The sequence below is a fragment of the Fundulus heteroclitus genome, unplaced genomic scaffold (assembly GCF_011125445.2).
Source record: "Fundulus heteroclitus isolate FHET01 unplaced genomic scaffold, MU-UCD_Fhet_4.1 scaffold_9.2, whole genome shotgun sequence".
Classification (NCBI taxonomy): domain Eukaryota; kingdom Metazoa; phylum Chordata; class Actinopteri; order Cyprinodontiformes; family Fundulidae; genus Fundulus; species Fundulus heteroclitus.
Genome location: NW_023397361.1, coordinates 508,813 through 531,887, shown reverse-complemented (window position 1 = coordinate 531,887; position 23,075 = coordinate 508,813). Strand labels below are relative to the sequence as shown.

At 39.9% G+C, this 23,075-nt stretch overlaps 2 protein-coding genes across 3 annotated transcripts; one reads left to right on the top strand and one right to left on the bottom strand.

Moving 5' to 3' along the window:
- Positions 1 to 1,023: 1,023 nt before the first annotated feature.
- Positions 1,024 to 10,919, bottom strand: zc2hc1a (zinc finger, C2HC-type containing 1A). Of its 2 annotated transcripts, XM_012863900.3 has the most exons (10): positions 10,809 to 10,919; positions 10,128 to 10,201; positions 9,174 to 9,290; positions 8,586 to 8,612; positions 6,588 to 6,729; positions 6,275 to 6,417; positions 5,281 to 5,392; positions 3,795 to 3,870; positions 2,726 to 2,830; positions 1,024 to 2,408 (listed from the first exon to the last, which is right to left on the bottom strand). In XM_012863900.3, the coding sequence occupies exons 1-10, from the start codon at positions 10,825 to 10,827 to the stop codon at positions 2,273 to 2,275; spliced, it is 951 nt and encodes a 316-aa protein (XP_012719354.2). In that variant the 5' UTR covers positions 10,828 to 10,919; the 3' UTR covers positions 1,024 to 2,272. The 2 variants fall into 2 exon arrangements, with proteins under 2 accessions (XP_012719354.2, XP_035990590.1); XM_036134697.1 differs by lacking the exon at positions 8,586 to 8,612.
- Positions 10,920 to 15,851: 4,932 nt separating this feature from the next.
- On the top strand, positions 15,852 to 21,482 carry pkia (cAMP-dependent protein kinase inhibitor alpha). Its single transcript, XM_012863930.3, has 3 exons — positions 15,852 to 15,974; positions 19,008 to 19,185; positions 19,591 to 21,482. The coding sequence occupies exons 2-3, from the start codon at positions 19,035 to 19,037 to the stop codon at positions 19,665 to 19,667; spliced, it is 228 nt and encodes a 75-aa protein (XP_012719384.1). The 5' UTR covers positions 15,852 to 15,974; positions 19,008 to 19,034; the 3' UTR covers positions 19,668 to 21,482.
- Positions 21,483 to 23,075: the final 1,593 nt, after the last annotated feature.

The window sequence follows — 23,075 nt, the reverse complement described above, 5'->3', positions numbered from 1 at the left end:
TCAGCTAATGGATGCTTGAAACTGAACTGAAACACAGCATGAAACCAAAACAAACCAAAAAAAAAAACCCAGAACTTCATGCGTTGCCAGTTTATCTGTGCTGCGCTGTTGTTTTGGGTTATGTAAGAAGAAGCTTCCAGTTAATTCAAGCTTTCCTGTAAAGTATCAGTACATCCGTCTCGCCGCTGCTTTGGGTGTTGCACGACTACTGACTCTTGATATCAGTTTGCAAGCTACACAGAAACAAGTACTAAGGGCCAAAGGAAACAAAATTCCTCCTCCAAGACTGCTAAACTGGACTCTCCCATGCTGTGCAAAGGAGCTGCGTGTTAAAAGGAAAAAAAATTTGTATTTAAAAAAAAAAAAGGCTTTGGCTTCTACCTGCACTCAGAAATCACTCCTGAAGCATAACCTGGAAATATCGTGGTGCTCAAATGCAGTTTTGCTTTCACTTTGGAAAAGAATGACCCGACTAGTCCTGACATATTTTTTGTTATCTTGGTTATCTACAGCCGGTTGTTTTAGGCTGCTTGTCATGTCTTCGGTGCCGTCTTTAGTGACAATGTGTTCATTAGTCACTTGGGATGATTGATACATTAAAAGCCTACTTTGCCACAGATGGCTGAGCTCAGCTAAAAGGCCTTATTACTTATGTGGGACACATCGAAGAAGCCTTTCCCACAAGGTTTTGTCGGTGTTGTGATTAATGTTTTAAAAAAAAAAAAGAGTCATGCTCAAGGACCAGACTGTGTGCGCATAAAAAATGTAAAAGAAAAAAAATGTAAGCATGTAGCCTTTGCTGCTTTTCCCTGATGCCTTTTTCTGCATTGTTCCATTTGAACCGGGTCAAAGGCCCATTTCTACGCAGGTGAAGTATAAGTGTTGTATATGACAGTGCATGGGTTTTCCCATTCTATATTTATAATTAAAGATCTTAGTTTGTACCTATGACTCTCTAAATAGCCTTCTATTGCATCCCTTTAGGCCTCCGCTTCCTCATGCTAGTCAGAAATGGATAACTGATCTCTTCAAAGAAGTTTATTGATGTTGATACATGTATACATGGCATTAGTTGCACAACCATATACAGGTTACCGGTAAATGCTGTGATCAGCGCAAAAAAAAAAAAACAACACAAAAAAAACCTGTTCGTTCTGTTTAAATATATCTCCTCTCGTGGCATGCTAGGTTTCTCTTTCTCGTCAAAACACAAACAAAAAAATTCAAATCATAGTTAAGAGTTGGGGGTGGGGGTGGGGGGGATGACAAATTGAAACAGGAGGGAATGTAGATAAGCGCAGTTGACTCCTAAATAGTTTAGGCTGACCTCCCACAGAAATACACACACTAGTCTCACTGTACTTATGATTCAACAAACTGTAATGCGCTGAATACTGACTTCATAAGAAAAAGTCAAGAAAAACAGTTGCAATACAATTAAACGCACGTCCAATATTTAAGGACATTTCAGGACACAAAACTAATCATTCAGTGAAAAATTAGATGGATTAAGAAAATAAATAAAATAAAAAATTACGGTTTGAAATGATGAGAAATGAAAGGAAAGAATAAATGCTACATTTGTCTGTAACGGTGGAATGACGGGACACCTTGGCTCTAAAGTGACATTTAAGCAAGCGCTAAGCTTTCAGGTTCCTATAAGGAGGGATTCCTGTCTAAACAACGTGGTGGGAGAAAAGTTAGAACCTATATTAACCTGTAAAAACCACCTTTTCTTTCAGTAGTCAATTATATTGCACTTTAACGCGAAAAACCTTCCGTTTGAGATGACTGAACGCGTCTCAGGTTGGGATGGACATTGAACGCCGATCACACCTGTCTCCAACAAGTTGCACCTGACCCCCCCCCCACACCCCTCCTATTTTACAAAATGCCTCTCAGCGTGAGTTTCGGCACACTTGCTAATCCCGGGGCAGTCACCCTGTTTTCGACACGTACATACACGTTGAAAATTCAGCAATGGGAGAAACTCTATGATTGATTGATTTGGATGGGTTTTTCCAGTATAAGCCGACATGCATCACGATACTCAACCTTCAAAGCTTAGCAGTTAACTATCAACGCCGCTAGACCTAAATAAATCAGCAACATTTGTTGTGGGATATCACTAACGGATCGGTTGCATAGAGCAGCAACGCCCCTCGGATACCAGGAAGCCAGCGGCATGGGTGACATTAAAGATGGAAAATGTGCTCCTTGAACGCTGGTGCATCCCTACGTCCCTCTTCCTCGTCCGCTTTTTCGACCCGCGTCAGATACACATCCTCCGGACCCCACATTCACAGCAGAATTTAGCAGAGTCAACGGGGTACTGGGTACCGCAGGCGTGGCAGAACTTGCTCTTCATTCCGCCGTTGTCAACATCATGTCTGCCGTCGACGTCATTCCTGAAAGGTTCACACCGGTCACAAGGTAAAAAGTTAATTACATGATGCACATCCTGTTCCGTTTGCTGAAGGCCTGTCGCAATATACTTTCAAATTACTTTAAAAGACAAAAATGAACCAATGCCAGAAAAAATGTTCCACAGAGGTGCCGTGCATGATCAGTAACCAGCCGCATTCTTCAAATCTGTACGAAATTACCATTAGAAATCTGCAAGCCAATGCATTTTAGAGGAACGCAGTTCAGCAGAATCACCACAAGGGGGTGGTGAAGGTCGCCAAGTAATTTCCCACCTCCCAACAAGTTCAAGGTAGTTTACCGATAGGCGTGGGTGTCAGCTTTCTTTTTGTTGGCTCCGATTCCAGACGTAGAGTTCCTCACACAGCCGTAGCCTAAGTTTCCAGCTCTGGTCTTAGTTCCCACACTGAGAGAGGGAGAACAGAGACCCGGATGTGACAAAAGCAAACCCCAGCCAGGACTGGCGTAGTAGACACTGACCTCAATTTCAAAGCATGCATCTGAGCTCATTCCTGCTTAGAGAAATCAGCGCTACACGAACAACAAATAGACCATCGGTACAGTTTCAATTACATACTAGCAGCACAGAACACTATTAAGCCTACTATTAAAATACGTACACTTATGTATAATCTAAGTTTTAGCTACTGTGCATTTATTTCCAATGACGTGTTCATAGTGGAAAGTTAAATATTGCTGTTTGAATTTTGCTTTTGCTCTCGAGTCACCGAGAGCACGTCCTCCTGTACAGACACACTTTAGTGCGTGCAACAATAAAAAGAAAGTAAAACAGTAAACTGAACTCTGTCAGACTTCAAAACAATCACAGGAGGCGTTACCAGTCCTGATGTTTCCCTGATTCAAACCAAATCCTTCATCAAAAACAGATGCAGGACAGAAAAGATCGGGGACACACACATTCTAGTACAAGCAATGTCTGAAGGTGCTAGGGTTGATATTTTTCCTGCAAACGCTACAGGAATGTGCATCGTAACAATCCCATGTAGACGTCCGCATCCGTTAAACAGTCACATTTGTTAATTATGATTACTGGAAAGTTAATTTTTTTCCCGTAACTCAATTCACAGCGTGCTTTTAACTGTGTTAATTATGACGATTTTCCATCTTCAGCTAATGAAAAACTAACATCTAAAATCACAATATAACATCAGAAAAAAAACAACATTCAATCCATTAATGTGGGCCTAATGAAAAGTACGTTTAACGACTGCTTACGGGTTGTTATTTTGCAAAAGTACTTTAAATCTGGAAAACGAGCCTCATCGGAACGCATATTCTAAATCACTGAATATAAATATGATAGTTAACAAGCATCGGTAACCCGCAGGCGGGAGTCTGAACGGACTCACCCCGATGGTGGGCTGGAGAGTCCAGAGGGATTGCTTCTAATTGAGCCCGCCGAGTTAGCCTTACTTGATGGGATTCCTTAAAGGAGTGAAAGAGTGAGAGAGAAAAATGACAGGATTAAATGGGAATAATCAGGTGTGTGCATAACAGTTATTAACACAGTAAACTTAATACACATGTCTTAGTAGAGCTTTACTGGGAATGGAAAAGCATCTTCAGACCTATAGGAAGCAGTTCCTACAGCCAGTGTTTGATCAGCACTTTTTTTTAGACATTTTAAAATATTAACAATTTTACTCCTGTTTTATAATGAACTCCTTGGTTTTCTATTTACAACACATTGTCTTCTATCAGAAGAACCAAAACAGATGTGGAGGCGATATGCAGCGCCGGCCACATTCACTGGCACAGCTAGTAAAGATGTAGAAATAGCCTTAAAGAAAATGTTTCCTTTTTATTAAATTAGAATAATCCCAAACTGTAAAAAAAAAAAACAAAAAAAAAAAACAACAACATTCATTTAAATGCATTTGTCAGTGTTGAAAAATGACCCGTGTTAAAACCAAAAACATTTTTTTTAACAATTCAAGCATTTATTTTGCTCCCTGATGTCAATATTTATATATTTATACCCCAGTGAAACAAAATACAATGGATTAAAAATTCCTAGGTCCTCAGTTTCAAAAAATACAAAAACGTGGAAAATGTTTTAGTTGCGTTTACTTCAAAGGAGAGATAGGAGCATCAATGTGTGCAACCAACACTTTATATTTTTACCTTAGTTTTTATTCCCCGCTGAATACAGCTCATGTAACTAAATGAAGGGCTGGATTTTTCTAGATTTCATAAACATAAGGTTACGCTACAGCAAAGAGACTTTGAGGCTTTTGGGACATCTTTAGCGCGGGCGCAAACGTTGCCCAGCGCTGAATCGGTACGATCCATCCATGCCCAGGTGTCGCCTACGGGTAGACTTCAAGACGGTTTAATATTAACAGTTTTCATTCTCTATTGTTTGCCATAAGGTTATTATTTAGTTAATACTGTAATAACCAAGGTGTAGCCTTTGGCTCACATAAAAAGACTTTGCGTCTGTCTGACATGCTAAGCTCCTGCCTCGGTTACAACAGCTCAGCAGGGACGGGTTTCTTTTACAATTTCTGCGTACCTGACTAAATGGAAAAAGTGACAGCGCTAACCAACCGCCTGCTGGAAAAACGTAGAGAACTACAACCACACAAACAAAAAGGCGCAGCGCAGCAACCAACCACCGCCACAGAGAGAAAAAAAAGAAAAATTACGGACAAGTACAGCGCTCTTCGCTCAGACAGCCACATATACTCTGATTGCTCAATAAACAAACATCAGGGAATTAAAAGAAGAGTCTGGGCATAAGCTCTTAGTTCTAATTTAAATTCGGTCACAAACACAGAGTATGTATGAATACAGCAGCGTGTGATCCCAGATGGCACAGCTGTGCTGCCTTACCAGTGGACTGTCCCAGGGTCGATCTCTGGGGTAAACGAGAGGAGGCCGAGGGGATTGCTGTTGCCGCAGGAGGGGTTGCTTTCTTCACAGGAGCAGGAGCAGGAGGCTTAGACTGAGGACAGAGAGGAGGCATGACAACAGACAACAGCTCCACGAGCAACACATGCACAAAAAAAACAAAAAAAAAAAACGTAGATCTGCGTTTAGCTCTGATAAACTGGGATAATATTGTAATCCCATAATCATCCGTGGATTTAAAAAAAAAAAAAAAACTGCTGTCTCTATCAAAGAACCCGAGACAAGTTTTTTTCGTCCACATATTTGTCATGGTCTCAGCATGTTAGATTTCAAAGAAAATCAGCACCATTCAAAAAGAAAAAAAACGCCAGATCTGTGCATGTCGATTTTTTATTTTGTAAAGCTCTGTCAGAGCTTTTGTAAAACTTCTGCCAGTAGGCTTTATTTTCAGAGAGAAACACAGCTTCAACGGACTGACATAAAATCAGTGACCAGGGAACAACAGCAGCTCTGTGGAATTATTTGGGGTCAGCTTTTGCGGCAGCTGCGCAACTTATAGCTAAGATTAGATTGAATAAACACACCTTTTACCATGTATCCAGCTGGATTTGCCCATTGTCAAATCCTCGGTGAGGATAATAGGTGCACTTAGGCATGAACAGACCACGGTGCTTCCTGCAGATGTTTTTATAAGTCGCTCCAAGCAGGCCGTGTCCTTTTTGTTCCGTCTCTAGCTCAGGTACAGCTGATCGTCATGGATAACTCTAGGAACGTTTGCACACGGCTGATTTGTCTAAACACATGTGCACTTCCTGGAGTCTTGTACCTTCAGGGAAAAGCTATTTATTTAGTTGGAAGCTCCATGGCAGTATTTCTAAACTGGGCTCTTTGTTTTTCACCCCACCAAGGTTCTGTGTTTAACATCGGATCATGCGGGACGCATACTTTCTACCTGAACGTCGACGTGTGAGCGTACCAGTGTGCGACTCGGAGTCTTCTTGGCGTCTCCGGGCTTGCTTTTATTGGGCAGGCGGGCGGCTTGCTCCTGGCAGAACTTGATGTGTCTGTCGGCTGCGTTCTCGTTGAACCTCCGCTGACAGTAAGGACACTGGATGTAATCTGCAAAGCAGGTTTGGTAGACACACGGGTGGCTTGGTAAAGGCACGTTTTTAACTCAGGGGAAAAACACAGTGTGATGCGGGATTAGAAGCAAATTCTGTCAACTTTTCTGTTAGCAGTTTGTTTCTACATTAAAAAAAAAAAAAAAAACAGCACAATCCACCTGTTACCTGGATCATAAGACGGAGGAGGAGGTGGGGGTAACGGCCCCCCATCCTTCACTACCTGTGTGGCGGCCTTGGCAGCTCGAATGGTGGCAATGAAGTCCTCGTGTTTCTTGCGCCAGTTGGAGGGCTTCTTCGGAGGCTCTGCCTGGCAGGACAGCAACACCACAGTAATAATAATAATAATCATAAGTATCTTTATTTGTCGTTTGAGATAAAATATGTTCTCTGTATACTAACTTAAGAGTTAGGTTCACACAGCACCTCACTCTTCTCTTGACAGAAGGGGAAAAAAATAAATAAATAAACAACGGGAGCCGAAAATATTAAGGCCACATCGTAACAGGAAGGAGAAAGGTAAGAGGAAAACAGCATCACCTTTCGGACAAACATTTCTAGTGAAGTAGTAAGTAACTCTTAACTATATAACGCTGTTAGCAATAGAACATTTTTATATGCTGGGGTGCTCCCCGCCATGTTGCTCCAACGATGCGCTACTCTGACGGTGGCATTTTAGGGCAGGCAGGGGCTAAGCCCTGAGTGGCAGCTGTTCACATGCGCGTACACGCAAACGCGGCCGGCCCGGCTTTGTAAACAAGAGACTGGAGAACAACATAGAGGACGTCATACAGTCCATCTGAAATATTACCTTTAGTTCTTCACATACCTATTCTTTAGTTCTGTCTCTCTAAAATAATGAAATTTCACTTACTGCTCATTTAAAAGGCGGCTGGACATCTTGAACATTGTTATCATACTCACAGGTATCGAAACCCAGTCAAGTGGAAGCTAACCGGTCCGTAAACGGTTCTCTAAACTTGGCGTGAACGACAAATGCGAGGAGCAAAACATTAGCTCTGCAATTATCTGTTTGTGGATTGGCGCGACTGTGTCCACCTCTGCATCTAACCCATCCCTCAGGGAGCAGTGGGCTGCCACTGTGCAGCGCCCGGGGAGCGTTCTGGGGCTGAGGGACCCAGAGAGGCAGTCTGTGGGATTCGTCTCTGTTTAGCGTCACAACAAAGAGGATGTGATGCTGAGAAACTATGTCCGTGCAGTTTGGATGCCTAAAATTCTTGTTGTACAATCTGGAATCTGCTATCCAAGCCTCTCATTTGCACCTTGGGTCTTCGATATACTGAATATGCGCAATGAACGCCGCAGACGTGCTTCTTACCGTTTGCAGTGAGAGACTGAAGAAAAAAAATAAATAAAAAAAAAGAAAGAAGAAAACTTCATAGTTGCAGTTCAAGTCTTATCTAAAGCTAATCACTCACAGAAACAGTTCACTGCACTTTGTCTGTGCTGCCTCTGTTGCAATATGATAGCTTTGCTGACTTGCCATTTCCTCTTAAAGTTGCACTGTTCCATGTTGATTGTGTCCATTTGTCTGACAAAATCGAGCTGCTCCCAAGAATTTTTTTTTCCCCCTTTCGTTTCACCATTCTTCCATTGCACGCTCTTTATTTGTCAAGACAGTGAACTTACAGGCGGCCCCGTTAAAACCGTTGCGCCAGAAGCCAATTTGAAGATGCAAGTTGAAGGCAAGACGGCAAAGGGAATACCAAAAGATTTTGGGGTCAGCTGTCGATCAAATGCCCCCCTGGGATTGACCTCCGGCTGTGGGACATGACAGTGAAGCCGTTCGACTTTGTTTGGATGTTTTAGGCCACAATATTCTGAGAGTAATCCTTTTCTTGAGAAGTCTGATGAGACAGCATAAAATTGTAGTCAGAAAGGATTAGCGCTGGCTGGGAGTCCTTACGCAAGGCTTCTTCACGCGCTGGCATGTGTCCCAAAAACAGGAACAAGCCGCTGATTTTTCTCTTTATACTGAAATATGAGTTGGCATGAGTTTTGACTACTTAAACCATCAGCCCTGAAGCACAGAGGTCAGTGACTGCGAAGCCAGAAACCGCGAGCAAGAGCCTGGAAGACAAAGGCAGGACAAAGCGTGCATCTCAACAGATTGCATGTGCAAAAATGTAATGCAAATGAACTTACTTTGTGTGAGGCAGCTGAGCTTTGTGACTGCAATACAATTGACAATGTTTTACATGTGAACACATACCATCGGCACAAAATAAAATCCACATCCTGCATGGCAAAGGCTAACACTCCCGTACAAGGTGATCATGAAAGTAAGGGTCACAAAGTGGAGAACATTTCAACGGCTGATGTAGAACGGGGATCCGGTATTGTACTGACGACAAGTTTTAACATGACCATAAGCATATTGTTGTTCCGAGCAGCTGGCTCTTAAATCTACACACCGTGTTTGACTTTTCTGCTCAAAGGAGTTTATCACAACATTTATAGTGGGGGCTGCAATTTCTTGAAAGATATAGTCTACATTTCGAATAAAATCTCAAATTTATAACATGTATCCAAAGCCTCATATAAAGAGTTTTCATAGTACTTCCTAGGACAATAATAATAATAATAATAATAATAATAATAATAATAATAATAATAATAATAATAATAATAATAATAATAATAAATAATAATAATAATAATAACAATAAAAAAGCTGAATGGTCGATAACGTATTTGGGTATTTGTAACCCTCTGCGTCATCTAAAGGCTCACCTTTGGCTTAATTGGTTTCAGCGTGGAGATGTCTGTTCCCTCGGCTCTCTGCCGGCTCGAGTCAAATACCTTTCTTCTTTTAGTCGCTGTCTTTTGGCAGATTTTACCATGCTTCGCCTATTGGAGGAAAGACGAATACATTTATCAGTGTGCCCTGGGTTTGATTTCTACAATATGTTTGTCACCAAATCCCTGAGTTAAATTACTTGGATTTATTTGCGTGCACAGTTTAAGTTGTGTACACACCGACAATATATCGGGGCTTAAACCGCGGCACAGCCATCATTTATTCATGCAACATTCATCAATAACACAGTTCAGTGTTCTATGCTAATGTAATGCAATTGATGTGCTAATGCTTGATGTCCCAGAATGAAAATATCTACCTTGATGATCTAGATCTAACCGCATGAATGCCGAAGAATAAAGTTCCTATACATTAACTATAAACACAAGAATCGCGTGCGTTGATCATTTAGATGGATCATGTAAAACGGGTCTGTGTAAACGTCAGTAGGTATGCTTTGCTCTTTGCCGGTGCACAGGAAAGCATTTTTAAAATGCAGCAACTGTGAATTGTCATTTAAGCTTCACCCGAGGCACAAACGGGACCACGGTACAGAGGAAACACCTTGGGAGTGAGTTTTCAGATCAACAGATGCCTCCCCTCAAAGGAAAAAGCCTTTCACCCGAATATTGCCGATTGTTGTTTGTATCCAAACAGCTGATCATCCGTCAGCTGATAAAACCAGAGGAAAATGTGATAACGTCTAGAAACTTGGACGTCCAGACACTTCCCGACTGCTGGACTCGCTGTCAAGATTGGTCACAAGGTTTGGCTGGAATAAAAGCACACCGACACCTGGCCAAACTTTTTTTTTTTTCTTTCCTTTTTTACAACACTCAACCCGTGGAAATTGTGGAAACTGCAGAGAAGATGCTCGTTTTATTTACCAGGACTTTGGGGAAGAAAAATCGTTTACAGATTTTGCACTGAGACAGCTCCTCAGCAGGAGGAGCATCACCATCTGCAAGAAGAACAGAGAAACACATGGAGCAGTGCATTTACTCTTAACCTTCAGATAAAAGCCATTTTAATGATAATAATAATAATAATAATAATAATAATAATAATAATAATAATAATAATAATATTGGCCCCACATATTGCTATTTCTACCGATTTCTGCCAACAATAATCTAATATTGCACGCTTAACTCCGGATTTATTATACATTTCAATAAATGCTACGAATAACGAACACATTTAAAAAAAAAAAACGTACAGTGGAGGGGGAAAATGCTTAGAATTATTTTTTTTCAAAGTAATTCATTCCTGACGATGCCCCCAGTTCGTTTCATTGATTAAAATGCTCCGCAGATAGCACTAAAGCTAGCACTGGGCAGGAAAACACACCCACCCAGTCAGCAGCTAGCTTCATTTTTAACGTTACCGAGCTGTACTTGGGCTAAATCCCAAACAAAAGAGGTCGCTGTCCAAAAGACAACCAAACGCAACGGTGGTATTTCAAATGTTAACTCTGAATTTACAGCGGTGAGAGGCTGCGAGCTTAAATGTGGCAAAAATAAACTAATAAATAACCGCAAAGAAAGAACCGGACAGCTATTTTGTACCTTCAAATTCTTCCATCATTAGGTTATTCCTTGTCTGATGCGGCTGCTGCTGACGCCAACGGCCCACCGTAGCCTAGACATTGAAGAGCATTCCCTCCCCCTTACTTCCGGCTTCGCTAAAAATTACCCGAATGAGTCAGGAATAATATTAATATTAACAAAAAAAAAACTCAAAACTAACAATAGCCAAGTAAATTTTAACATATCTATAAAAATATTTAGTACAATTAAAATGCCTAAATATACTGTTTGTTGCAGATTATTTTATTGTTTTTTTTATTTGTTCCGTAGTGCACTGCTTACACTATCAACATACCAACATACATTCATGCTACAAAATAAAACAACAGCAACAATAAATAAAAAAAAAATAAAAAAAATAAAAATAAAAAAAAAATAATAATAATAATAATAATAATAATAATAATAATAATAATAATAATAATAATAATAATAATAATAATAATAATAATAATAATAATAAATGTAACGGTATTGGAATATAACTATCTTGACATGACTTATCTTTGGCTACCTGGCGTTTTAACATCGGCGTTTTCTATTGGTTGTTACTTCAGGGTTTTGGTTAAGAGTTGCAGTTTGTATTTCAGACGGTAGCTGGAGCGTGGAAGGCGACCTTTTCCTAATCTTGAACCTAATTTGGACTTTAAGTTTTAATAAATTCATTTATATATTTAAAAAACTATGTACTGGTCAGGCGGCCTGGTGGTACTTGGGAGACAAACATGTTAGGTTCTCAAAGATCAAGCACGTTCAAACACAAGCAGTGCTGTTAACTATTAATAAAGTAACACTAAGCCTGTGTTGCTTGTTGCCACTGTGAATCGGACCTGTTTGTCTTGTAAAGGGCCTTGGGTTGACATTTATTGTAAATTGGTGTCATACTGAACTGAAATAAATTGTTCCAATCAAATGTAATATTGCTTTAGTTTGCAGAAGAAAGCCAGTGTTGCGCTGTCTTTCTGACATGTGTTGACTCTGTGCAAGCACTTGAGAGTTCACAGTTTGCCAGATGGAGAACACGTGTCATCTGAATGAAGGGATTCACAAACAGCAAACGCTGCATCGCTGTTCGTTACAATAAGATCACTGTTCTAAAACTGGCTGTCCTTGCTGTCCTCTGTTTCACACAGAGACTCACACATTTCAATGTAAATAAAAACCTATTGCTAGTAGCAGCCAGACAGGGACTTTCTGGTATATATTTTGATTTGTCTTCAAAATGCTGCCAATGCTTTTCAACACTTTAGTTATTTTTAGTACTTGAAAGGTTCTTTAGAGGTTAGTCAGTCATTGAGAGAATCTCTGCAGCCTCATGATTCTGAAATGTGAATAAAAAAATATTACCTATATATATATATATATATATATATATATATATATATATATATATATATATATATATATATATATATATATATATATATATATATATATATATATATAATCTGTATAAAAAAAATAAGAATTGGCTTTGGTTTTACAAATAGATTTCACAGATTCAAGCTGTTTCTCTTAAGAATTTGTAAGTACCATAAAATAATTCAATCCAGGTTTGAACAGTAAATATATTGACCTCATCCGAACTAACAAATGAACAAATCAGTAAACGAGGTGATCCGGTTCAGTTCGTTCACCAGAATGTTTCGTTCTCACTCATGGACGACGCAACACATAGTGCTCACGTTGTGCACAACACAAAGGGGTGCCTCCACTCCCCATTCACTGGGAGTCAGAATCAGCACTAGAACATTTGTTTGGAGATCAACTGACAGCTGTTTGTTTTTGGGGGGTTTTGAAGTGCTGGGTGCCCCCTAACATAATGCCACCCTGAGTGGTGAGCCATGTCGCCCATATTAAAATCAGCCAGAGCTGATTTGTTTTTCAGCACTAAAGTGGCCCCATCCAGTTTGTTCTTTTATATTTAACTGTTTTGTTATCAAAATAGCACAAGTTGGCAGCATTTTTTTAATATTAAGGTGCCCAAAAATATTAACTTAGTAACCCACAGACATATATACGTAGATGCCTCATTGGGCGCAGGTATGCACGTCGACGTCACCACCATATTGTATGTGACAGAGAGTAGTGAACGTCGATCGGAGAAGATACTTCATTCTTATATATGTTTTAAGTATTTAGATAGAAAGATATAGATGGAGCTTATATATACTTGTAAAGAAATATATATATATATATTAATTGATAGAGATTGGCAGAACAGAGAGCTATTGATCAATGTTTTTAGATATTGATGTGCATATATAGATTTGGACAAGACCCTTAACCCCAGACTGCTCCCTGAGCACCGCACAGTGGCAGCCCACTGCTCCCCAAGGGGATGGGTTAAATGCAGAGAACAAATTTCATTGGAATGTATGTTGCAATGACAATAAAGATGATATTATTATATATAGAAATATATGTATATATGTTTATGTGCTATGAATATAAAAATCAATTGCTTAAATTTAAACATTGTGGTCTTCATTATTTCATAAAACCGTGTCACATGTGAACCTTTTAAGATCTGGTATGGACACAGATTAGTAACAGACTTTTTGAGGGAGTATTAAAGAGATAAAATTACTAATATGAGAACAAAAAAGTCACAGGAGAATAAAGTAAAAAAAGACAAAGGTGGTAATATTATGAGAAAAAACGTCATATTATGAGAATTAAGGGGGGACATTTCCAGAATAGTAACAGTTTGCAGAACTATCTTAGTCCTGGAGTAATAGGGCCAGGTAAGATTCTTTAAATTATTTTTATTCTTTACGAGAATAAAGTCAGGAGAATGAAGCCAAAGGGATACGAAAAAAATACTCGTAATATTACAAAAATAAAAATATTACAAATATAAAGTATATTCTGAGATTAAAGTCCCTCTGATACTGTTTAAGTGACTGAGTCTAATAGTAGATTTGCATAGACATATATACGTAGACGCCCATTGGACGTTGCCGGCTAGGTCGACGTGCCTACAGGGCGGCCATCTTGGGTCAGACCACAGATCAGACAGCTACTGTCAGAATGAATAGGAGGCAGCTCAGATCTCATTTTATATGTTCACGATGCTGGTGACCTTTCAGTCAGATTACACATATTTATTCAGAACCAAAACAATTTAAACTGAAGTCAAACTGGATGAAATATATACACGCAGTTATACATTTTGCATATAATAATATAAAGATATACAATATTTCCCAATAGTATTAACAATTTACCTGAGTAACGTTCCAGTTTTTCTTGAAGATTTTCCTTAATAAGATTCTTCTCCCTCAGATCCTCCAGAACTGAACCCATATTTTTCTTAGCCCTCAGCTCTCGGATCTTAGCGTTCCGCTTCTCCCGCTCAAAGGCTTTCCACTCTTGCCAAGGCCTCACTGAGCTTTGCCTTCAGAGCAGTGGGGGAAGTCGGCAATGCATAGTTGTGGTCCTAGCAGAAAGAGGGAAGCAAACATTTAGTATGTGTGCATGGCTTTGTTAACACTGTTGATTGTGTCATCCTTTTAAAAAACAACACATTTAAATGGTTCATCTTTATTTAAAAGCTGAGTCAAGTCCAAAGGCAGACTCTCCTCTGCTTTCTTTGCAGTAAGTGTCGTCCTCTTTACTTCTTGCTATAATACATTACAATAAAAGACACAAGGTACACAGTAATTTAAGTCTAAACCATTAGACAGGAAGACAAAGCAGTGGGACCAAACACCTTCCAACAATTATTTGGCTAATGTATACAAAGCATACAGAGCAACAGGAGAACCATACTTTTTGGAGATAAGTTGGAAAATCGAATATAGATGGTATGACATCATTCAGTCTAAGCCGCACAATCTGTCCTGTCCGGTCAAAGTCCTCTTCCTTGAAGTGCTCACTGCACAACATGGATCGATTTGTTGCAACAAAACCATCCGGTTGCACGGCCAGCTCCCACTTTTTTCTTAATGTACTGTCTTTGGGAAACCTGGAGTGAAATAAGCAGCCAGATAGAGTGATATAAAAATGTCGCTACATGTAATAACGCCCCATCCCCTCATATTATTCCTTCAAACTACTACTGCTACTACAACCAACAGTGCTCACTTTTACATCATTGAGGGGGATTATCTCAAACTCAGATAAAACTCAGATATATATATATATATATATATATATATATATATATATATATATATATATATATGAATATAAAGAGTTCTTTTCCAAAACACTATAAATCCATTTTTAGTATTTTTCAGGAAAGTGACATTTTTTAACTAGACGTACACATTTTGTTAATATTCAATAAATGTATCCTGTTTAAATGGTTCTTAGGTTTAGTTAGGTTCCTGCGATTTGGCAAATAGAGCAGTAAACAGGTTTGCAACACAACATGGCACGAACATTTTTTGTTTTCTCTTCATATATATATATATATATATATATATATATATATATATATATATATATATATATATATATATATATATTGTCTGCTTCCATCCCTGCTACCCATTAGCACATATTGTGTTGATGCCGGAAAAACTGTAACTGTAAATCATGAGGGTTATCTATCCTAAAATCTGACTTATGGAAGGTAATTCCCCGGGATATGGTTTGTAGTGTCCTTTTATTTGCGCACCCGTAAGCGGAACAAAAGTCGGGCATCCTGGGACGGAGCTCTGGAAGTTTGCTGTTTGTCAATACAAAATCGAAATCATGCATTAAGTTAGACAATCATTTAATTTAATCAATTGGTCCCATGTAGCCCCTAAAAGGGTGATGTTTTCAGTCAGCTAATTTATCTGGAAACCGGTTGAGAATTTACCAGATTCAGAGTGTCTGAAAACATAAAGTACCACTTACCTGAAAGGACGTGTATTCTCTCTGACCGCAGCTTGGTCTGACCCAAGATGGCCGCTCTGTCGGCACGCCTCTCGCTCGACGACGCGGCGTCTACGTGTATATGTCTGTGGTAGTAACCCACATCGCGTGGGGATTTTATTTTGAAAAGAACATCCGGAACTAAAATCCCTCCTGCCTCAGCTTCACCACGCCCAGAACCTATTGTGGATGAACCCGGGTGGGAAGAACGAGGCAGGATCCAGGCTGCGCTGACTGACCCTTGCGAGTATTCGGGGATCTGCTCAGCCCAGACAGGTAGTAGCTACATTTGTCACCATGACTATGACCCGCTGCAGAGCGCGCATATGGATAATTACATGCAGAGACTCTTTGCACGCCGTGTTTGTATGATACTGACCTGGCTCTGCTTGGCCGGGGTCTTTGTCACCAGCGACAGAGACGCAAATGGCCGTTATGTTATTATATTATATGTGGAATCAGCTGGAGCTTCACGCTTCCACAGCGGTAGGCCTGTTTATTACAGCACTTTTTTTTAAAAGGCTCACTATAGACGCTTACCTTTTATTTTAGGACCCTGAAAAATTAGGGATTTTGTACATATTCATATTCCTAGTTTCTTAACTGGATGAAAACAGCAATTATTATAAGTGAGTCTTGATATATATATATATAGATAGATAGATAGATATACTTTGGTTTACGAGCGAAAAAGAAAGTAAAACAAACTTGTTTGAAAAAGTAATAACCCAAACTCTACGTGCTGGGATTTAGCCTATTTATATGACAGGATCAAAGTTGAATGGGGCCCTAAACGGAATTTCGTTTTAGAGCACCACTTGCAGATAAAGCTATTATCTATCAGCCACCGCCTTCCTTACTTGTTTGCACATGTTTTAAAGTTAACTATTAGCCCCCACAATGAAACGGACCCATTGACAACCACATCAGTCAGTTTGAATTATTTGATAAATAAACCGCGCTTGGGATAAAGTGCTGCTGAGATCTGTGAATACATTTAGGAGATTTCTCTGACTTCCTCGTTGGCTCTTCATGTCCACTGTGCTTCAAAACAGAATCCATAGAGATGGAGGAAAACAAGGGCCAGGATTGATTGGTTGAGCTTACTCAATTAGAAAATTGACATAGCTACTTGTTAAGATTTATTCACTGTTACCGGTTTTGTTTGTTGAGATGTGACATGGCTCTTTGCCCAGGGCAGCACGGCATTAGGGGCGACCAGACCCCTGGCAAAAAAAAAGCTTGTTTTTTTAGGAGTCTGGATTGTATTTGATGATCTGTAGCTCAAAACATAGTAAGTTTGTAAATGTTAAATTACAGTGTTTGAATTTGATTTAAAAAAAAAAACACAACAACAGAGTGGATTTTTGATAAATTTGTGAACAACAAAACATCTTTGGATAAATATGCTGTGTGAGAATTCAAGGGCCCTCAGTATCTGTGGGTTGTAAGCAGCAGCTTACTTTGCCAGCTCTATTTAAGACTATACATGATACGGCTACTTTGGGAAATTAAAATAACTGGCAACGGTTCCTGTGTCTCCTCTTTACTAATGCAATCAGTGCTGATTGTCTGTTTGGCAGTGTAGCAAATGAAATGGTTTCAAAGACAGATCAGCAGATTTCGACAGCGAAGACGGAGCAGCCCATACCATACCTTACCATCTTCATTTATAAAGCACTTAAAAACAGCCAACAGCTGAAACAAAGTGCTGTACGTCGCTACAAGCTAAAACGCATCCATTAAAAAACTAAGCTAAGCAGATAATGCGTAAAAACACTTAAAAGAAACAATAAGCCCAATTTAAAATCTTATCTCACTCGTGGTAAAAGCCAAAGAATAATAGTGGGTCTTAAGGCGAGTGTTAAAGGTGGGCATTGAAGGAGCCTCTCTTATGTGCAGGGGCAGGTTATTCCCACTTGTTTCTTGTAGTTTTCTGTGCTTTGACCATCGGTTCAGGGCTTTATGTCTGTCCAGGCCAGCCCAACTAACATTTCATAAAATATGAGTGCTGAGAATCTACACGGCGAATGCTAACTAAAGGCTGCAAACACTCTAACTCTTGAAAATAACTTTTCCAGGTGCATTTGAGGGGGTCAAATTAAAGTGTTCACGTTTCATAAAATCATGGGGCTTTTGAAATTAAACTTGATTGTGTGTGTAGTTTATGAAGTTGAACAATATCCATTGTGTTTTATCTGTAATGAGGGCTATGGTTATTTATAGTTTTTCTAAGGAGGACCTACCAATCAGAAGGACATTATCATCCCCGACTTGACTATTTACGTTTCCCTTCCTGCCGTCTGTTGCGTCTCCCCTTTTCCCTGTGCTCAGCGTGTCCGTCGTGCACGCACAGCATCTGTTTGGTTTTGCATGTTTTGACGCCATATTGAGAATAGCAGCTGAATGGGAGTGTGCTCAAAGGATGACAGACAAGCCGTCCACAAATGGCCTTCGTCAGTCAATGCTTATGCGGCTAGTGGAAATGACCAGAACGGATCTGGGAGCAATCTCTAGTGCACTTTTCTTAATTTCTAAAAATCTATTTTTATTTATTTTTTCAACAAAATCACACTTTTCAGTGTGTGAAAGTCAGAAAACTTTGACTTTCTATATAATTCATTTTTTTGTATAGTTTTATATTTTTGTAATGTAGGATTTCCAGTTTGCTAAAGTAAAAGGAAATATGACAGATATTTATTTAATAAATAAATTTTCTTTAAGTGGGAAAGGCAAAAACGAAGCCTGGATTGGCTCATTGCTGAAGGGCAGCCTCTTCCAGCCGGATTGATACATAGAGCTGGAATGTCAACCGAGGGGTTTAACCTACATCTCAAAGCCACACAGCTCTCTATGTACTCCAGTGTGCAGGGTGACCTCTCCTTGATTACCATTTGACTCTGCATTTAGAGTTACTGTCAGCGTCGGTTCAACAACAACTATCCTTTAGTTGTCTCCTATTTTCACCCCCCACACCAACACACACACACACACACCACTAAAGAGTGCATCTTGTCCATTTCTGTAGAGTAGCTTGTACCCTAGACTGAGATTAATATAGATTAGTCAGGGATTAGGCCGTCAAATAAGAGGGACGGGAGGGACGAATTGAACGAGTGTCCGAAGTGTGTTTTGTTTTCTTCTGATGAGTCCTCAGCACACACAGTTGCTATAAAAAAATAAATAAAAAAAATGACTGCAAAATTCCCAGAATTTCGTCATTCTATCTCTAAATGCAGCACATTTTTCCATCCATGTGCCCCGTGCGTTAGCAGTAAGTGTCTGTTGCTGTGTGTGTGTGTGTAAAAGGCAATGCTATGGTGAGGCGTCTGAGCGATGACGGATGTGGAGGCGACTTACGAGGACTTCATCGCCTCCCGGCGATCCGGCCGCAGGAACGCCGTCCATGAGATCCCAGGAAGCCCGGGAGCGCAGGGGGGCGCTGACCTGTCCCAGACTCTGGCACAGCTTAATATCAACAAGTCTGGTGAGAAACAGGGGTTTCATCTGGGCTGCTGTTCAAGAACTGTGTGGTATTTTACAATTTGCTGTGAAAAAAAATCAAAATCAGGAAGGAAGTTTGCAGAAACCACACACAGGCGCACGCTGGACCCTCCCAACCGTGTTCAGAATGGTGTTTCTGATTGTTTTGTCTGTAATGAAAGCAGATATCTGATTGTCCACTGCTGCATCTGTGCATAGCTTCTTTCTCTCAAAACAGTCTGCGGGTGTGAGAACAAATGAAGATTCTCACAGCCTGGTTTTGCCTCGGCTCCACCAAGGTCCAATAGAGACTCCGTGGAAAAAGACAGCCCTGAAACGTGACGGAAGCGAACGTGCGCCCTGCTCGTCGAGCTCCTCCTCTAACTGTCCCCGTTTCTGTTTTTATAAGGCGACGAGGAAGAGGACGGCGAGAAAGGCCAGGACTCTTCAGCGAAAGAAGAGGAGGCTGAAGCTGAAGGCTCCTAAGGTGAACGGGGCACCATGCACGGACCTGAGGGCCCCGGTGGGATCCCAGAAGACTCCGGCTTTCCACTCACGGTTTTGCATCGAGCGAGAAACTCATTAAAAAACCTCTACTGCCGTCATCCCACCAGTGTCGCTCACACTGCAGTCCACTCACCTTTACGTCGACGTGTACGTTAAAAGTAACGCAGGTTTTTTTTGCTGCGTTTGTTTTGCGGGTGGTGAAATAAGGTTGGATTTGCTGTTTTCTGTGAGCGTGGCAGGATCTAACTAACTAAACCCGGTCTGTACCGTTATTAGCCCCGAGTGTAAATGAAGGAAGGGGATAGAGACCAAAATAAGATTAAAAAAAAGGTCCTTTTTAAGGATTTTTTTTTTTTTTCGAGGTAAGCTCATGTCAAGAGTTTCTACAAAGTTTAAGCTCGGCTCCGATTGTTCTGCCTCGACTCAACCAGCGCTCATGTATCGGAAACACTCCCAGGAAAATGTGACCAAGGTCTAAACACACTGCGACCCCTGGAACCCCTACACCCATGCTCCCTGTCGCTATGCTAGCCCATCCTTGCCCTCAGTAGATTTTCTGCATGTGTTTTTTTTTTTTTTTTTCCCCCACTCTGCCATGAATCTAGTTTAGTGACTTAATTGGCTTTGTTGACTTTCTCTTTTGCTGTCCGCCTTTTGGGAATCTCAGATGCAGCTGGTGCAAATGATGATTAGGTAAGCAATCTACATCTGCGCGGCTTCTGAGGCGACGTGCAGATTAGTCCTGCTGTCATTTTTATTTACAGATACTTTTTCTCCACAATCTGCACATGATCTTATACCATGTGAAGGATTTTGCAATGTAGCTAGCCTACTCCAACCATCATTTACAGATGGAATATTGTTTGCACAACTCCTGAATTGTTAATATTTTTGATATTATTTGCACAATTCAATCTGGAAGATGAAATACTTCTCGAGTACACATCTGCACTAAGTTTTTTTTTTTTTTTTTTTTTTCTTTTAACAACAGTATCATGCCTATCGCTGTCTGTTTAGAACAAATGTCCCTCTAAAATCCTCACCCTCCACATTCCTGGTCTCCCTACAATAACACACTGCCATAAATGATGTCAGAACAGCTGTTTGTGTGTGTTAGCTTGTTGAAAATGTAACTTGTTTAGCCCCAAGAGAATAACAGGTGTTTGCTGCTGGATATTGGAAACTGCACTACTGACGCCACTCAAATCTGATCGTGGGTGGATCATCATTCTGGCATTTACTTTTGATGGGACGACTGTTGAGCTTGAACACTCTGCTTATTAACCTTTTTTATAATAAAAGAAGAAGCAGAACTTTAACACTATCAATGCATTTTGCCTTGTTTAACTAAACCAAAAAAAAATGTGAAGATGCACTCTGAAAAATGGCTTTGTTAAATTCACTGGTATTGCGGTATCTGATCATTTTTCCATGTCTGAGATTTAAAGGCATTATTCGTAATATTTGTGGATAAGAAAAAATCTTTGTACAGCAGCTCAGGTACAGTGTGTTTTGATGACCATATAACTGTTGCCATGTTGGTGTCGCGATGGCACCCATGTTGAATTTTCTATTTCGGTACCTTCAAGAACTTTGGGCACACCACGGGTGATTCATGCCACTGTTTTTGGAAATGTTTTCCGTTTTATTGACACCAGCTTTGATACTTTTTAAGTTATGATGTGTGATTTGCAATGACTGGATGAGAAGTCGGGGCGTGCAGAAACAGCATGGTCACTGCTTCCCTCTGGTGGTCGACCAGACCTGATATTCAATAATAAAGAGCCGTTTGACGGAAACAGTTGTTGGGATGCTGTGAGTTAATTTGGGTGGGTGTGTGGGGCTTAAAGTGTTTGGTTTAAAACGGACTAAGGGATATATGTCCAAAAATGCACAGAGATCTATAGAAAAGTGGAGTCTTTTCTATAATCAGTAAATGGGTATTGGATAACTTGTCAATCTGTGTTAAAATAATTTGCTATAAATTTCCATAAGACTGCAATAAATAGTATTCCATGAATCCAATCTGGATGAAATACATCCATGTTCATATTTTTCAGTCAGTTTTGGTACACATGTTCTGTACCTTTTAATATTTTATTTTTTTTGTAAAAGTGATAACATGCTAATTTGCCTGTATTACTTATGTGGCAGTTTATTGCTTAAATGACAAATGTTCAGCTTTTTCAGAATGTCTGCTAAAAAACGAGAGTTTGGCCAAGATCATCTGGATATAAGGATCATTTTACGTTACCTGCATACCATTGCTAAATGGGATAGTCATATTCAGTGAATTAGATTGTAAAGCTAATTTATTTTAGTAACTCAATTCATTCAAGGTAAACACATCTAGGTCAACACAGACTGATAATGTTTAAAGCCCTTATTTCATTTAATTTTGTTTTATACCACCAGCTAATAAAACAGCATTTAAGATTAGAATATTGCATCAGACCAATAAAAAAGCTAAATATTTCATGCAGAAGTGGGTGCTTGATGAGAAGTATAATTTGTTTTATTAAAAGTTCCTTTTTTTTTTTCAAAATGTACAAGATTCTTAGAAACACATATTTTAATTCAAAGAAAATGACAGTAGAGGTTGAACAGAACAGAGCTTACCCCACAGGTAAAAAGGGAAGCATTCTGAGATTTGGGTATCAACTGCAACAATACTGCAGTTCAGTGAAGGATTATTTCTGCCATTGTTCAACTGTGACAGACTTTTTTTAAGCCCTATGATAAACAAAAGCAAAACACAAAGTCGTATTAAAAACTTAGATTATATGCAGTAGTATAAGCACAGAGTCAAGAATCCCATATTTCAACCAGACAGTTACATTTTGAAAAGGTTTATTGACGGAAGGTTGAATACTGGCAGATAAGGCAGGAAGGAACCAGACAGAGGACCAGAAGATGCAGGTAGTGACGACCAGGGAGTTGCAGGAAGAGACGGACCAGAACCGAGGATGAAGACAGGAACTGGACAGAGTTGATGATGCATCCCGATGAGCCACCAGGACAGGCGGAGCAAGCAGCTAGGTCTCACAAGGAGCAAAGCAGACTTGAACAGCACACAGACACGGGAACCAAACATCAGTGGGGCTGAACATGAGCAGAGACACAGAGCCCAGCTGGCTGAGCACACAGGAACTGGCAGAATACACAGCAGCAGTGCACATGAGATGTGACGCGACCATCTGGCAGGGATACTTCTTCTTCCTTGTGATTTTTATTGGCGGGTGACATCTAACATTAAGATGTATTATCGCCATACTGTGCCGGAGTGTGGACCAGAATGTCTACTTTAATCTAAATCCTTATGTATAATCCTGTTTCCTTCAAAAATGTAATAAGTGCTCTATTTATTTTATGTTTAATTAATAACTT

Coding starts and splice junctions, on each gene's coding strand:
- zc2hc1a (XM_012863900.3), bottom strand. Junction 5,393..6,274: donor AGACTCCGAGTCGCACACTG/GTACGCTCACAC, acceptor CTCTGTCCTCAG/TCTAAGCCTCCTGCTCCTGC. Junction 2,831..3,794: donor CTCTCCAGCCCACCATCGGG/GTGAGTCCGTTC, acceptor TCCCTCTCTCAG/TGTGGGAACTAAGACCAGAG.
- pkia (XM_012863930.3), top strand. CDS start 19,035: ATGACGGATGTGGAGGCGACTTACGAGGACTTCATCGCCTCCCGGCGA. Junction 19,186..19,590: donor GCTTAATATCAACAAGTCTG/GTGAGAAACAGG, acceptor TGTTTTTATAAG/GCGACGAGGAAGAGGACGGC.